Source organism: Aquila chrysaetos, chromosome 20, assembly GCF_900496995.4.
Source record: "Aquila chrysaetos chrysaetos chromosome 20, bAquChr1.4, whole genome shotgun sequence".
NCBI classification, from domain to species: Eukaryota; Metazoa; Chordata; class Aves; order Accipitriformes; family Accipitridae; genus Aquila; species Aquila chrysaetos.
In genome coordinates, this window is record NC_044023.1 from 1,684,305 (window position 1) to 1,698,649 (window position 14,345).

Consider the following 14,345-nt stretch of genomic DNA (forward strand, 5'->3'; position numbering starts at 1 on the left):
TGAGGTGCAGCAATTTGTAGTGTCTATGATGTTGGTTGACAAGGATCACTAGGGAACAGCTTTGCAGCTATTGCTCATCTTTCCTCTGCTGGGCAAACCTTCGCTCAAGCAGAGCCAAGGCTGTTAGAAACTGCATGTATCGTTTTGGTTTTCTCACCTGGTGCAAGGGAACTGGGGAAACAGTGACCATTTCATCCCCTTGCTCTCACATACATTGCAAGTTACTCCTGTTCTAGTAACTAGGGAATGAATTACAGTTTTTGTATCAAGAATTACTGGGAGAGAAGTCTAGGGGCAACTTGTTCTCTTGCATATTCAGGGAGTCTTAAAAGTTTTAATTTATAGGATAATAATCTAGTCTCTGAAGTCTGTGATGTGTGTTTCTACATCATTATTGCTTTCTTCAATTCCCAGTGCTATTAGAGAAAAATACTAAGAAATATCTGATGGGAGGGTGTAAAGAAGACAGAGCCAGACTTTTCTCAGTGGTGCTCAATGACAGGGCAAGAGGGAACACACAAGAATTGAAACACGTGAAATTGTGTCTGAATATAGGACACCACTTTTTTACTGTGGTGGGTGTTGAACACTGGCACAGATTGCCCAGAGAGGTGGTGGAGTCTTCATCCTAGGAGACGCCTGCACATGAGCCTGGGCAACTGGCTCTAGGTAACCCAGCTTGAGTGGCATGGAGCTGGACTAGATGATCCCCAGAGGCCCCTTTCAACCTCAGCTATTCTGTGAAATATATGTACTGATGATAAAAGTTCCATGTCTCAGTACTGTCATATGGTTAAACATATAGCAAATTGTTCACAAAGGAAGCTTTGTGTATTTGCATAAGAAGAACTCTTTTAGATTATTTTTATAGAGGCATCAAAAAAACCAATTTAATTTTGCTTTTCACTGCTGATGTTTTTACAGGTCTACCCCATCTCATACCTAAGAATCTCCATGAGTCCTATTCTGCACACACAAAACAAAGAGGCATTACTGGCTCTCCCCCTGGGTGTGACACTGACATTTACAGTCCATTTTCATGATAACTCTGGAGATTCTTTTCATTCGCATAATTCTGTGCTCAACTTTGCAACAAACAGGTAGGTATCTATCACAGGTATTAATTATGGAGAACAAAAAAGGCCAGATACACATAGCCCAGCCACAGCAAGGAACAAAGATTGTTCCAAAGATATCAAGTGAAGATACAGCTTGGACTGGGATTAGCAAAGAAAGGATTTTGTCTCTGCAGTCTTCAGAGGCACGTAGCAGAGAGAAGAGTTCCAGTTAGCAATCGATATTCTCTAGCAAGTGGAAAGTTGCCCAGATAAGCGTGATCCCCAGTGGGGCTTGCTGGGGTACATTTCTGCTTTAAGTGACTCAGAATCATCAGATTGCATACATCAGTGGCCTATATAAACAATTGATCTTATTAGCATTTGCCTCATCTTGCCTCTTTTCTCCTAGTGCTTTGTTACACTGACTCACTTAAGTCTTATATAAGATGGTGAACGTTATGGATCAGGGGCTGTCTCTTCAGATATGCTTGTACAGCCTTTGCACACAGCAGAACCAAGCCTCAAAAGGCTTTTTGGTCTCTGCCTCAAAGAATAATAAATATTATAAAACAGCCTTCTTTGGTCATTAGTAAACAATCACATTCCATTACTATAACATAGCTTGTTTTCTGCAGAGCACTTTGCAGTTATAGCGCAGTGATCATGATAAAAAGGGGGGGGTTGAATGCAAGATTTTTCCATTCTCCTACCTAAATGATCTGCAGAAACTTTTATAGCATACAGAGATCCCTGAGATAACACTGCCCTAGCTTCCAAAGTAGATGTGACAGAGCTGCTTCAGCATAGGGCTAATTATTAGCCCTAGAGAGAAAAGCACTGCTCGTTAACCTCAGGTGCAGCACTGTGGTGACCCAGCTCTACTGCTGTCAAGACCTTCACTATCTCCGTGTGGTGCTGCCAGGGTGGGCAGTCTCTGTGCTGGGTGCGCTTACAAGTGCTCTGCATGTCAGTGCATGTGGGAATGCTCAATTTTGGTAAATATCAGGACTTGCAATCAAATGTGATTTGGCTTTGTAAAGTTATGGCTGGAAAGCTGCATATTGGTGTTTAAATTTTTTTCCCTTTTCTCACAGAATTAAGAAGCAAAAGAGATGAATTACCTCATTCTAAAGTTCTACCATTCTTAAAATTAGGAAGTAGTTATCATACATAATTGTGACCTCAGTATTTCCTCAGCATAATGATGTGAGAACTGAAATTTGCCTCAGTAGCACCTAAACAATTTTTATATTTTCCTCATTTTGTCAGACTTCTTTAGAAGATAACCATTGCTGAAAACAAAAAGGCAACCGTCTAAAAAGAGTTCAATGCCTACTATTTATTGTAGAGTTAATGACATTAGCAAACTTGCCTTAATATAAAAGCATTTCTTTTTATCTGTAGAGATGACTTCGTACAGATTGGGAAAGGAGCCACAAACAACACATTTATAATCCGGACTGTAAATGTAGGTTTGACCTTGCTTAAAGTCTGGGATGCAGAACAGAGTGGAATTGCAGACTATGTACCACTTCCTGTGCAACATGCCATTTTTCCTGAACTCATAGATGTGGTGGTAGGTGATGTCCTCTGTTTGAGTACTTCACTGATGAACCAAGAAGGTAAGCAGCACTTGCTGTGTTTTTGCAGCTATATAATTTGACATCAGTGTAACTCTTTCTCATTCTCAGGAAAACTAAATGCATAATTAATGATGTTTTTTCAGAATTAAGTGTCACTGTTCTTGTTAATGATAAAAATAGGTTTGATCAACTACTCTAATTTTAATTGTACCATGCAATATGTTGATTGTATTGAATTCATGAGTATCAGACTTCAGACATTTCCATTCTGTTAGCTTGAAAGGCTTGGTTTTTAGGGGAATCATGCAGAGTCAGGACTGTCTTAACTTCACTCACTGTATTTTTTTCTTAGTATTAAGGGGCCTTTGTCAGAGTAACTGCGAGTCAGTTTGGTATTGGGCTGCCAGCCTTCCACGATGTGAGACCCTAGAATCTAGTTTCTGTGAATTGGGAAGTGTGTGTACCCATGCTGCCCGTGCAGTAGATACATACATACAGACAGCAATGTGATAATGCAATGCTTTAGTTAGCATAAATTAGTTGAACAGTGTCCAAATGGTGTGTCTTCTCAGGCCTGCCGGGCGTCTGGAGCTCCTCGTTAAGTAGTGTTCTTCAAGTGGACTCCAAGACTGGTGTAGCAGTGGCAAAGGATTCTGGTGTTGTCACTGTATATTACGAGATTCCTGGATTACTTAAAACATACAGAGAGGTAAGGCACTGGTAAATCCTACCAGAACTGCTGATGTTTGTTTGCTTCGGGTGGACCCTCACCAAAAATGTATTCTGTGGTTTTTGGTGGTTTTTTTTTTAAATATTTAGAAACATTCTTTTTAAAGGAAAAGGTATTAGAAATGCAGATGGTTGGAAAGTATTTGGTATGTGTCCAAACACATCATGGTTTTTTTTAATCATCTATGTTAAGGAAGAAAATTTAGTGTAATTGTTTCTATTTTTAGCCTATACTGTTCTTATATTGTACATTTTGATTCATTTGCTTGGCTAAGTTGTTTCCAGATGCTAAACAATTTTTGAGTATGGCTGCTTTTATGAATGAAGTTTCACTGCAGGATGAGATGCCAACAAGAACTTTCTGAAGTGTTGTACCATATTACTATGCATCGCTGATCAGAACTACTCAAATTATTTTGTTTATCTACGGTGCAATCGAACTGTTGACACAATTCACTGTATCAGCTAACATAAGCACTAGATATTCTTTCTAAATTAAATTTAGACATACAGCTTTATGCCTGTTAACTTATGAAGGTTGGGTAGAAAGAAAAAAATGTTCTTACTACCTTGAACTGCCTTGAAAGGCAGTTTCTAAAATTAGAGAAATGTAGGATTTCTTACAAAGAGAAACATGACATCTTGGAGTCTTCTGTTATACATACAAGGATGTGTGTGTTTCACAATCAGTCCAGTCTGGTTTTGCCTTAGTTTTTATTTGTAAAAATAGGTTTTGGTGACAATGTAGTTCATCCTTTTTTCAGATATTGATTAATATACCTCAGAGGACTACAGCAATGCATGTAAGTGGAGTGAAAACAAGCTTACAAGGAGTTGCAGTCTCAAAAGTGATAGTTTCAGTTGGGGAAAGAAATAAAAATTTGAAAGGTATGATGAAAAAAAATCTTTATGCTGATTGTTTATTGCATGTTTGTATATTAATGATAGGTGGTTTTGGTTTGTGTTTTGGTGGTTTTGTTTGTTTTTAAGGGTCAGTGAGCTGGTGTAGCAAGATCTCTATGAACCTCTAGTGCCTTTCTGGAATCCTGGGAGCTCTAGAAGAATTTTAGGGCCATGTTACAGAATTTGGAGGGTGTTCTGGGGCACTATTAAGATTTCACAACTAATAAAATTGGTAGATAATAGAAGTGTTGTTTCTGATCATATCAAAAAACAGTTAATAGGCAATCAGCTGATTGTTTGCTTATTTGTTTAATTCCAATTGCCTTCTTGAAGTTACTATTTTTTTTTTTACTGAGCATGTTTAAAGTAGTTACCATCCTTAAATCTTTTACAGAAATTATCAGCAATTAGAATCAATACAAAGATTAAGCATCATGTTGTGTCTGCTATTTAATAAGCTGTATTTTGTTTGATTATGGTTTCTTTTAGGTTTTAGCTTAACACTTAGCACTTGTTCAAATACTATTTTATTGTGCCTTATGTAAATTATCAGCCTACCGAAAAACCATCTTGCCAGATACTAAAATATAAATCGAGACTCCCAGGATCATATAAGTTATTCAACAGACACATCTGAGCTGAAAATTCTCTCGAGTTCATTCTTTCCTGTAAATAAATTATTCCTGTCAAAAAAAACCCACAACATATAAAATTTTCATTTGCTGTGTCTTTGGGATTAGACCTGAGATAGGACAGCTGTCTATGATTTCCAGCTATTTTAAGATCGTCATAAGCTTGTGAAACTATTTCAGAAGGTGGCAGAATAACCTGATATTTCAAGCCATGGTTTTGCTTTTAATTAATTAAAAACTAATTAGTTACAATTTTCTTTTCTAATTAATTAATTGGAGATTAATTTTTTTTTCCCCTTAGGAGAGTGCTTGCCTGCTCAGATTGAAGCCATTGCTGAATTACAACCACAGTCCATTATCAATTGCCATCTCGATTTTAACAATGATGTGTTTGACTTTCCAGCACGTGATATTTTTATAGCAGAACCTGGATTTGATGCAGTTTCAGGTAAGGTGAGACAAGATGCCACACTCCAGGCAGACACTTTGAATTCTGCTGTGGTTTAGTCCAAATGCCCTTTGACCCAGCAGATTTCCTTCTGAAGCCTCTGAGCTTTACTGTGTAGGATCTCGGGCTTCGGTGAGTTTTTAACGTGTACTCTCCTTGTTTAACTCTAGGGTTTTCTGCATGTGACAGAAACGTTTATTTGTTTTCAGAGAAAGCCAGAAATCAGTAGCAGCTCATTTCATATGTTTTTCGGAGTTGTAGTAGTTAGTGAGGAGGAAACTCAGAATCATTATTTTACTGGGTTGGGGAACAAACTTTGATATGTTTTTTGACTACAAATTTAGGTCCTAATTTTGCACATTACTACTCATATATTTGTAGGTATCCAAACAGTCCAATGGTACCTTGAGACAGAAGTGATGGTATTGCAGAATGTAGACATAATACACTGAGGTCACACACTTTATAGAGATAGCAGCTGCCATATTTTACTCCAGCTGAACTGTACAAAAAATAGATTCCCTTGTATATAACAATTTAGAAAAGAATATCAGGCCCTGTATTTGTTAAACTATGGAACTTCCTCCTTCAGCTGGTAAAAATGAGCACTCAGGTGACAAATATTCCAAAATTGGGTATCTTTGCAGCTGTAAACATCTAGTGGCTCTTTTAGGCGTTTTCTTGCCATACGTCAGTGCCTTTACTGTATACTTAAATGCAGTGGAAGTTAAGACTAGGGATAAGAGAAGCAATCATGAGTTTTAATGTCTGTGTACCAAGGATCTTTAGATTTCACCAAATTATACTCTGTATTTGTGTTTGATGCTGGCCTTTTAAAAACCCTGCCACTGTAGTTATTGCAGTATAACTAACCTCAGTGATTAAAATGAGGGAAATAGCATAAATGTGAAAATCTGGTGAAAGTAAATCATTTTGAATTCTTTGTATGCTGCAATTTAAAGATTTCTGGAATTTTCATGCTTTCAAACTTTCCTGCACAACCTGAGTGCTGTAATCTCTTATGAAAGGTAGAATTCTTATGTATCCCCAAAACAACATGAACTGGGACTTAAAAGGAGGGCAAATTACTAGATACTGTGGAAATGGAAATAAAATTGTGAAAGTCTACAACATGTGTTAGTGTTTCATAACCATAACATGATTTTAAAAGGAACCACAACACTGTGGACTGTATGGAAATAACATTAATTATCTGTCCCCATTGTGTACCCATTGTGTGAAACACTATTATACTTTGCATAATAGTGGCTGCCTCTGTTACTTCATTGGGGAAAGAAAATAGGGAGAAAACATGTACCTAGCAAGTACTGCTTGTTACTTATGCTTTGTATCTTCTATATTGGGGGAATTTTTTACTATCTTTATCGCTAATAATAGAAAAATGGGTCCCATAAGAGACTAGAAACATGGTGAATATCTGACCTTTAAAGAAGCTTTTCTAAATAATAAACCATGTCTCCACAGAGTTGAGGATGGTGATGGTAACTGGCTAAAATTTTAACATTATGTGAAGAGAATATGAAATAGGATGTTAAATTTTGTTTTCAGTAAAGCCTTTCTATCAATATTAGCATAAATGTTATATTTAAAGTGGAACTGAGTCTCACTAGCATATTAAAATAAAATGTGACTGGAAACTGCCATTTTAGTGTTTTTGTCATGATGGTTAGTTTGGGACAAGAAATAACTTCTGTTGTTTCAGTACTGGGATTGTGATGCTTGGACCAGCAGACAGTGTGCCATTCACCTATGCACTCCTGATCTTGCTGTTTGTTGAATTTTCGCACCTTTTTTAGCTCTTGTCTAAAGATGTCACAGAAATCTCACTCTGCATGGAGAAAAAACAATGAAGATGAGCAATTAACAGTCAAACTGATTTTGTTTCTATAGGACATTACACCTGTTCCATCACAATGCACAGGCTTACTGACAAGCAGCTGAAGCATCTCAGCCTGAGTAAAACTGCACTCAGAGTTACAGCTTCAATCCAAGGCAGCCACTTCTCTGGGGAGCAGATCAGCACTGAAGTGCCATTCAATCCTGGGTTTTATGCTGACCAAACGGAAATGCTTTTAAGTAACCATTACACAAGCTCTGATGTGAAAATATTTGGTGCCACTGAAATTCTTGATACCCTGGAGGTGAGTGTATTGCTGGAAAGTATCACAACACAGTTGAAAGCATTTTGAACTGCTATATGCAACTTTCTAACCAAAGGCACTCTGTGCCACCTTTACCATGTCAAGATTGTTCCTGAGATGATTTGGCAATGCTCATCTTGGAATGTACTCCTCCTCAGTTTTCACTTTTGTTTTGGGGCAGTAGAAATGTGTTGGGCTCACCTGTGCACTAGCTGGGGTGTGTTAGCCAGCTCACAGGTGGGGAAGCAGAAAATCTGCCTGATTCCTAGGGGAAGGGGTAGGTTCTTGCCCACTTACTTGTTTGACTGCCCATGGTTCACATAGACCAGTAAGGGATACTTTGATTTTTGCCTGTATGGGGTTAGCCCAGACCCACAGAAACAGCAGTTAATAGGGCAACCTTAACAATAAACAGGGTTGAAGTGCCGCAGATGTCACTGTAAAGTGACAACCAAGTCCGACTCCTCCTGAGGGGTGAGTTGCTCTGTGTTTCTATGGAATAACATATTTCTGACATGTGGCCTGGAAGATGGATGTGTGCTGTGCTTTCTCAAGCAGTCTATTTCAGGTTGGTTTTTTTTCCTTGGCAGGTGAAATGTGGGTCACCAACAGTGAAGGCGTTTGAGAAAGAGAAATCTTACGGGCTGCCTAGTTATGCAGTCTACACCGTTAGTCTGTCTGATCCAAGAGTTTCAAGCCAGGGATCCTTATCAACCACTCTCACTGTCTCTAGTCCTATGACTGACCAGTCTATCACTATCCCGGTGACAGTGATTTACTTGACTGACAGAACCAGCACACCAGTGAGACGTAAGTTTATCTCTAGGCTTCGTATGCCAGAATAAACCTCTAACTTCCATTAATGTTCATGAGGTTATAAAATTTCGTGTGTTAAAATGTGAGCTAACGTTATCATTGACACATAGGCTGCTCACTGTGACCAGAAGACTTGGAATACAATTGCTCGTTATGATTGAAGCTGAACATATTTTCCTTTTGGGTCGGTCCAAAATACTCTGTTGTAGTTGGCATAAATATCCCAGTGCTAAAGTGTCTGAAAGTAATTTTTTTTGCTCTACTTTTATTTACTCCCAAGCATGCCTTGTTAATTTGAAAACAGATTAGAATTTGGGGACTGAGAAAGTAAAGAACACACTTAAGATTGTATATCAATGTCTTAAGCTGTTATTGGCAGATTTTGAAGACTGTATTGGAAATAGTTGCTAGAATCGAAGTCATATTATCTAAGTTGATTACACTTACTTGCTATAAATAAAAACCTTCTTTTGGCTATTTCAGTTTGAGTTAAGAACTGTTAACTCTTAAAGCACATTGGGGAAGATGCTCTTTTAACTCAATATTGTCTCCTCTTAATCGATTCTACAGATGGAGCCAGTCTATTCCAGCACTTTCTTGATTCTTATCAAGTAATGTTCTTCACACTTTTTGCACTATTAGCAGGGACAGCTGTTATGATTATAGGTAAGAGAATAAAAAATTGCAGAAGCATTGTAAGAAGTTATGGAAAAAATACATTAGCTGTAAGATATAAAGGAATAATTTCCATGTGAAATTATTTTTATTTTTATTGTTTGTGGTTTTTTGTTGGTTTTTGTTTGTTTGTTTTGGTTTTTTATAATGTCTTGCAGCCTATCATGCAGTTTTCTCACCAAAAGAACAGCACAGTCATCCAGCATTTACACCAAGGACAAGTCCTCAACACAGCCATAACAGTAAGCAGTTGTTACCCAGTTATAAATGAATTAATTGATAAGTCCAGCTATTGCGTTTGAGTTGAATGTTAGGGAAGTATGACTATGAGAAAGCCTGTATACTGAATGATATTACAACAAGTACCATGCCAGTTCCTAGGAAACTTGTTGCCCATCCTCCTGCCCCACCCCCCAGCCTCCCCTTTACCTACTGTTAATTCTTTTGAAACTCTTGGCCAGCTTCAGCCATGTTGGAAATAGGGAGTGGGTTAAAAGTGTAAAAATTCACGCAAATCATGAGGAGAGAGATCCACAATTTTGCTCCTGCTGAGGGGAAAGTAAAGCAGAGCTCAGCTGCTGACACGGTGTGCTTGGCAGCAGCTGGCTGGTTAGTCAGTTCATGGGATGTCAGACTAGCTGCAGCATGTGCTGCATCTCTTGTGCTGTCTGTGTGCTGCGAGGTACTGCGAACTGGGGCTATTGTAAGAGACAGGGAAGGGCAAATGTGAGGCGACAAAGGACACAAGTCTATAGAAGACGTAGTTGTGTTGCTCAGGGAATCGTTTGTTCCTTCGCTGCTTTTGATCTTGCAGTCATTTTTCATCTATTTTTTTGACATCATATTTATTCCCTATTTTACCTATTTGCAGTGTTGCAGAATCAAACTCTCAGAAATATTCAAAAAATACCCATTCACTTGGAAGGTCTGTAATCAACAGTGGCTATTAAAACAAAATCCACATGATTATAGATGTATTTAAGTTACGGTGAGCTGCAGTCCTGTTTGTAAAAACACATGCCTGATGCTTCAGATAAAGCAAGGCAAATTCAGACTGCAAGTTATTTGCTGAGTTGAAATATGTTGTACCCCATTCAGAAGACTTAATCAATTCTTTAATTAAAGTTCTTCATAGGAAGACCTACAAAATTTTGATACTTATAAGATGTCTTTTCAATAGGCAATAAGCTAAAGGGGTTATTTCACTTTGAATAGATCATTAGACTTGCTTGCCAGGTGTTCCAGCAGATGATCAACAGCAGTTATTTGTTTGTTTCTTCTTCCACTATTCCTGAGTATGATTGGGGTTTTTTTCTCCTTTTCCCCTCTGTTTTAGGTTTCTCTCTATCACCTGTGCTTTCCTTCAGTCCTCAGTCCTCAAGCAGGAAAACAAGCCCATCATCCACGCTCTGGAGCACTGATTATGGTTCACGTTAGACACAGCAGGACTTGTCTTCGTGCACTAGGGCTGGGAAAAAAAAAAAAAAAATATAAAAAAAAATTTTAAAAAAACCAAACCCACAAAACAGTGCCTTGAACAATAGCAAATTGAAGAACTTTCACAGTTTTGATATAATTCAAGTCATCTCTTGAATGTAACTAGCTTCATAATTATTTTTTTTTATATTTAGAGCTCTTTGAATTTTTTGTTTTATGTCACTGCTTCAGTTCTCTAAAACTTATTTTATCTGCTGTTTCGTGCTCAGTTGACAAGGATGACTGGACTAAAAGCAGTGTTTATGCTAAGCTAGCTTTCTTGCACTCTTCAGGCAACTAGAAGTTATGTCTAAGTGATAGTAATGAAAGTTTTTTATTTAGATTTTGTAAAAAATAACTTTCTTTTTAATGAACTTTTTAAAAAAGGGAAATAGAAAAACAGGTGAAATATGAGCCAAAAATATGAAGGATTATATATTTCAAAGAACTAGTTTTTTATTTTGAGTTCCAAAGACTCAGGAATGTACTGCACTGATAAGTGTTCTTATGTTTAGCCTTACAATGTGATTCATCACCGTAATTTGCTGTTTTAACATTAGGAATGCTGGAACAACTGTGAATAATTCGGAGTTTTTTTACAACAACAACAAAAAAGAAAAACATAACTATCTTAGTGTGGCTTCCTTTGGGTACAACTGCAGTATTCCTTTCTTGTTACTGTAAGCACTTTTTTTGGACTGGGAATGTGAAAGCATGTGCCTTCTAAGAGGACCTTTCTTCTGGTAGTAAATATTTTTAATTGAAGGCGATTATCTTACCTGTGTTCTGATATAAATATAATACATTTATATAGGTCATTTCCACAGATAGAAGTACCTCAATAGAAACTGAGCCTCCTTTTATTACCACTAGTCATCTGGTGCACTGGAAAGTAAGTGGCTTATTTCACACTTGCAATGAGTGACCTTTTCAGTTGGTTCAATCTGCTTGTGTCTGCCGTATTTATGTACAAACTGACACAGCCACACCCTAAATCTTCCTTTAAACTGTACAGTAGGATATTACTGGTATAACCAGACTTTGGAATATTTGTACGGTAATATCCTACTACTAAGTGCTCATTTGTAAGTCTGTAAAATGCAATGTAGCATTTAATTGCATAAGTATTAATGTGGGGGTTTTTTGGTTGACTTTCTGGTTTTCTTCTTCACTGGCTAAGACACACAGATATAAAATGCATAGTCCCGGGTACATCAGAAAGTACTCTGCTAAACCAGGCAATTGATCACTGTGTACTCAGATGTATTTTGCTTTCTAAACAGTGAGGTATGCTAACATGAACTTTTTTCTAAATTAATTTTAAACAGATGAGAAGAAAAACTTGGTTCCAATTCTTAGTTCTAAAATACTTCCCTGAGAATAGAAAAAAAATTATCTCAGTTGGAACCCTTTATTTTGAGGATTATAATCATAATCACAGTAACGTTTAACCCATAAGCAGTATTTTGCAGCTATCAGATAAGGGCTTTGTTTACATAGAACAAGTATCACAGTTTTTTAATTGTGAATAATACTCTGGCTGTCTGAACGCTCCTAAGGACCATAATGAAAGTGATTGCAATTGTTCTATTTCAAAGAACAAAATATTTCATGCAAAATATATTGTGTGCAGAACTATGTGGGCAAATAGAGGAATGGAATGTAGTCACAGTTTACGGCATACAGTTTTGGTTTCACGCAGTATTACAAAAAAGCAACATTGTTACGTGTTATTATATTGAGTCTTCTGTAACTTATTGGCTAGTTTTGGAGAAGTTGTGCCTTACATGCTAGCACTACTTAAAATTGACAATTTGGATGTAAATAATAATCATTTGTATCTGTATTATTTAATAAAGCTTTGTCCAATTCCTTTAGTATGCTATTGATGAGCTTTCTTGTGTTTTGGCTATTCAGAATTTAGCACTAGACTATATTATTTGTACTTCACCTCCTACAGCCCCTCAGTATTTGCAGTAAAGATTTTACATTCCTAATTTTCACTTTTGTTGACAATGTAATGTTTTTAAATATTTTGACAATTTTTCATCTAGTATTTGTTGTCAGGGGCTTTTCCCAGTTTTCACTAAGCATCTTCAATTCCTGCTGAAGTCAGTGGTGGCTGAAGAAGCAGCTCTTCATTTTCCAGATTTGTTCAAACTTCCACTTTGTTCATTTGGGTTTTTAAGGAAAGATGTCATCTTTTTCCACTTCCTTTCAGAGAGAAATGAAAGGGTTATGCATATCTCAGTGCTACTGTGATAAACATTTCAGAAATGCTTACAGGAAAGGTTTTGCTCTCCTACTCCTTCTCTTTCCTGTTCAGCCTACCAGTCTGGCACTGAATGTCCTGAAAAATGAACTGCTCCAAGTGGTGGGAATACTTTGGCAAATGCCCACTGTTTATTTCACCTCTTTAGGCAAGTAGTTGCAGTCTCATGGCATGCATCTTCATGAAATGTGATTTGCCACAAGCTAGAGCTACAGGGGGGAGTTAAAGGGGGGGGGGGGGGGGGGAATAATCTATGAAATAGGGAGCTGGTATAGTTCAGGAACCAACCTGCTGCAAGCCTTTAGGAGCTTCAGTGGTCTGTTGGGTGACTGCTGCGTGGGTGGGATTTGGGGATATAAATTTTTCTGAGCATGTTGCCAATGTAAAGATTAATTTTTTAGGTTTTTTTTTTAATTGACTAAAATGAGGTTTGAGGTTTTTGCATTTGATGTTGAGTTGTTCTTCTATTTACTTACTGCTTGTTCCTGAGTGTTTGCAGGTCTGTTGGGAATGTGTATATTGTAAGCTAGATGTCTTATGTGAGCTGACTTGTCTTTTAAAGTTTATTAGGTAACAAAGCAATCAGAGCTGCACTTGGACCCTCTTGGTCCCTTCACATTCAGCAGGAGTTTTGTCTTTGCTCCTTAGTAGAAGCAGAATTTAGTGCATGCCAGCAATGGCAAGTTCATCACATCACGTTGGTTGTCGGACAAACAGTTTTTCTTTTTAATGGGCTGACTGGAGCTTCATAAACGATGAAAAAAGCAAATCCAATCTGTGAGTAGTGAACTCACTGAGCAAATGACTTGAACTGTCCTTGCAGCCTTAGGTTTCCTGTCTCTGAATACGCGACCAGGAGGGCTCCGTGGCAGAAACTGCATTACTGGAAGTGCCTGTGTTAGGTCGGTACTGCCGGACCTGCTCAGGGAACAGGCTTCCCTTTCACAACCGCAAATACTTGCATTGAAAACCCAATTCCAAGACTTTTTTTCCCTCAGAAAATGGAAGCAAACACTGAGAACTCAGCACAGCTGCTCCTGCTGCAGACCGGGTGGGACCTCCGTGGCCCTGGGGATGGCTGTGGGGACGAGAGCTTTGCTCCCAAATAGACCCGCAGGGCTTTGCTTTAGTTTATCGAATAGGCATCGCTGTAACTTAGAGTAAAGTTTAGCCTTTACTTCATATTTTATGTACCTGTGTATGAATGAGTTTTCTGCAAATACAACAGCTCGCACCGGGCCGCTGCTGTGGCAAGAGGCGGGCTGGGCCGGGGCGCAGCGTGGCAGCCCCGCCCGCCTGGCTCCAGCCTCTCAGCCCTCTGACCCTCCTCCTAGGCAGCTCAGGAGCGGGCTGCAAACCATCTTGATGCGGAGAATCGCTTCAAAAGCGGCCGAGAGCCCTTTTTTCCGCCGCCGGGCCTCTCTCTCTCTCCCCAGCGGCGCCCGGCAGCGCCTTCCCGCCACAGGGCGGCTCCGGGCCCGCCGCGAGCGGCCGCAGCCCCGGGGCGTGGCCTGCGCTGAGGAGAGGCGACCGCTCCGGCTGGGCGCGGTAATGCTGGTCGTATAGGACCTTCCTCCACCTCCTTTTAACT

The 14,345-nt window shown here is 38.7% G+C and overlaps 1 protein-coding gene across 5 annotated transcripts in view; it reads left to right on the forward strand.

Annotated features, from left to right (window-relative positions):
* Window positions 1–12,359, forward strand: part of NUP210 (nucleoporin 210) — a 69,041-nt gene extending 56,682 nt beyond the window's left edge. For 3 of the 5 annotated variants that reach the window (XM_030043399.2, XM_030043400.2, XM_030043401.2), the window contains 10 exons: window positions 925–1,100; window positions 2,463–2,680; window positions 3,214–3,350; window positions 4,135–4,258; window positions 5,207–5,353; window positions 7,265–7,515; window positions 8,106–8,325; window positions 8,902–8,997; window positions 9,165–9,248; window positions 10,343–12,359. In XM_030043399.2, the coding sequence (XP_029899259.1) occupies window positions 925–1,100; window positions 2,463–2,680; window positions 3,214–3,350; window positions 4,135–4,258; window positions 5,207–5,353; window positions 7,265–7,515; window positions 8,106–8,325; window positions 8,902–8,997; window positions 9,165–9,248; window positions 10,343–10,443 (1,554 nt within the window). In that variant the 3' untranslated portion in view covers window positions 10,444–12,359. Of the gene's footprint in view, window positions 1–924; window positions 1,101–2,462; window positions 2,681–3,213; window positions 3,351–4,134; window positions 4,259–5,206; window positions 5,354–7,264; window positions 7,516–8,105; window positions 8,326–8,901; window positions 8,998–9,164; window positions 9,249–9,877 lie in introns of all 5 variants that reach the window. The other 2 variants (XM_041118641.1, XM_041118642.1) reach the window with 2 other exon arrangements.
* The last annotated feature ends 1,986 nt before the right edge of the window (window positions 12,360–14,345 follow it).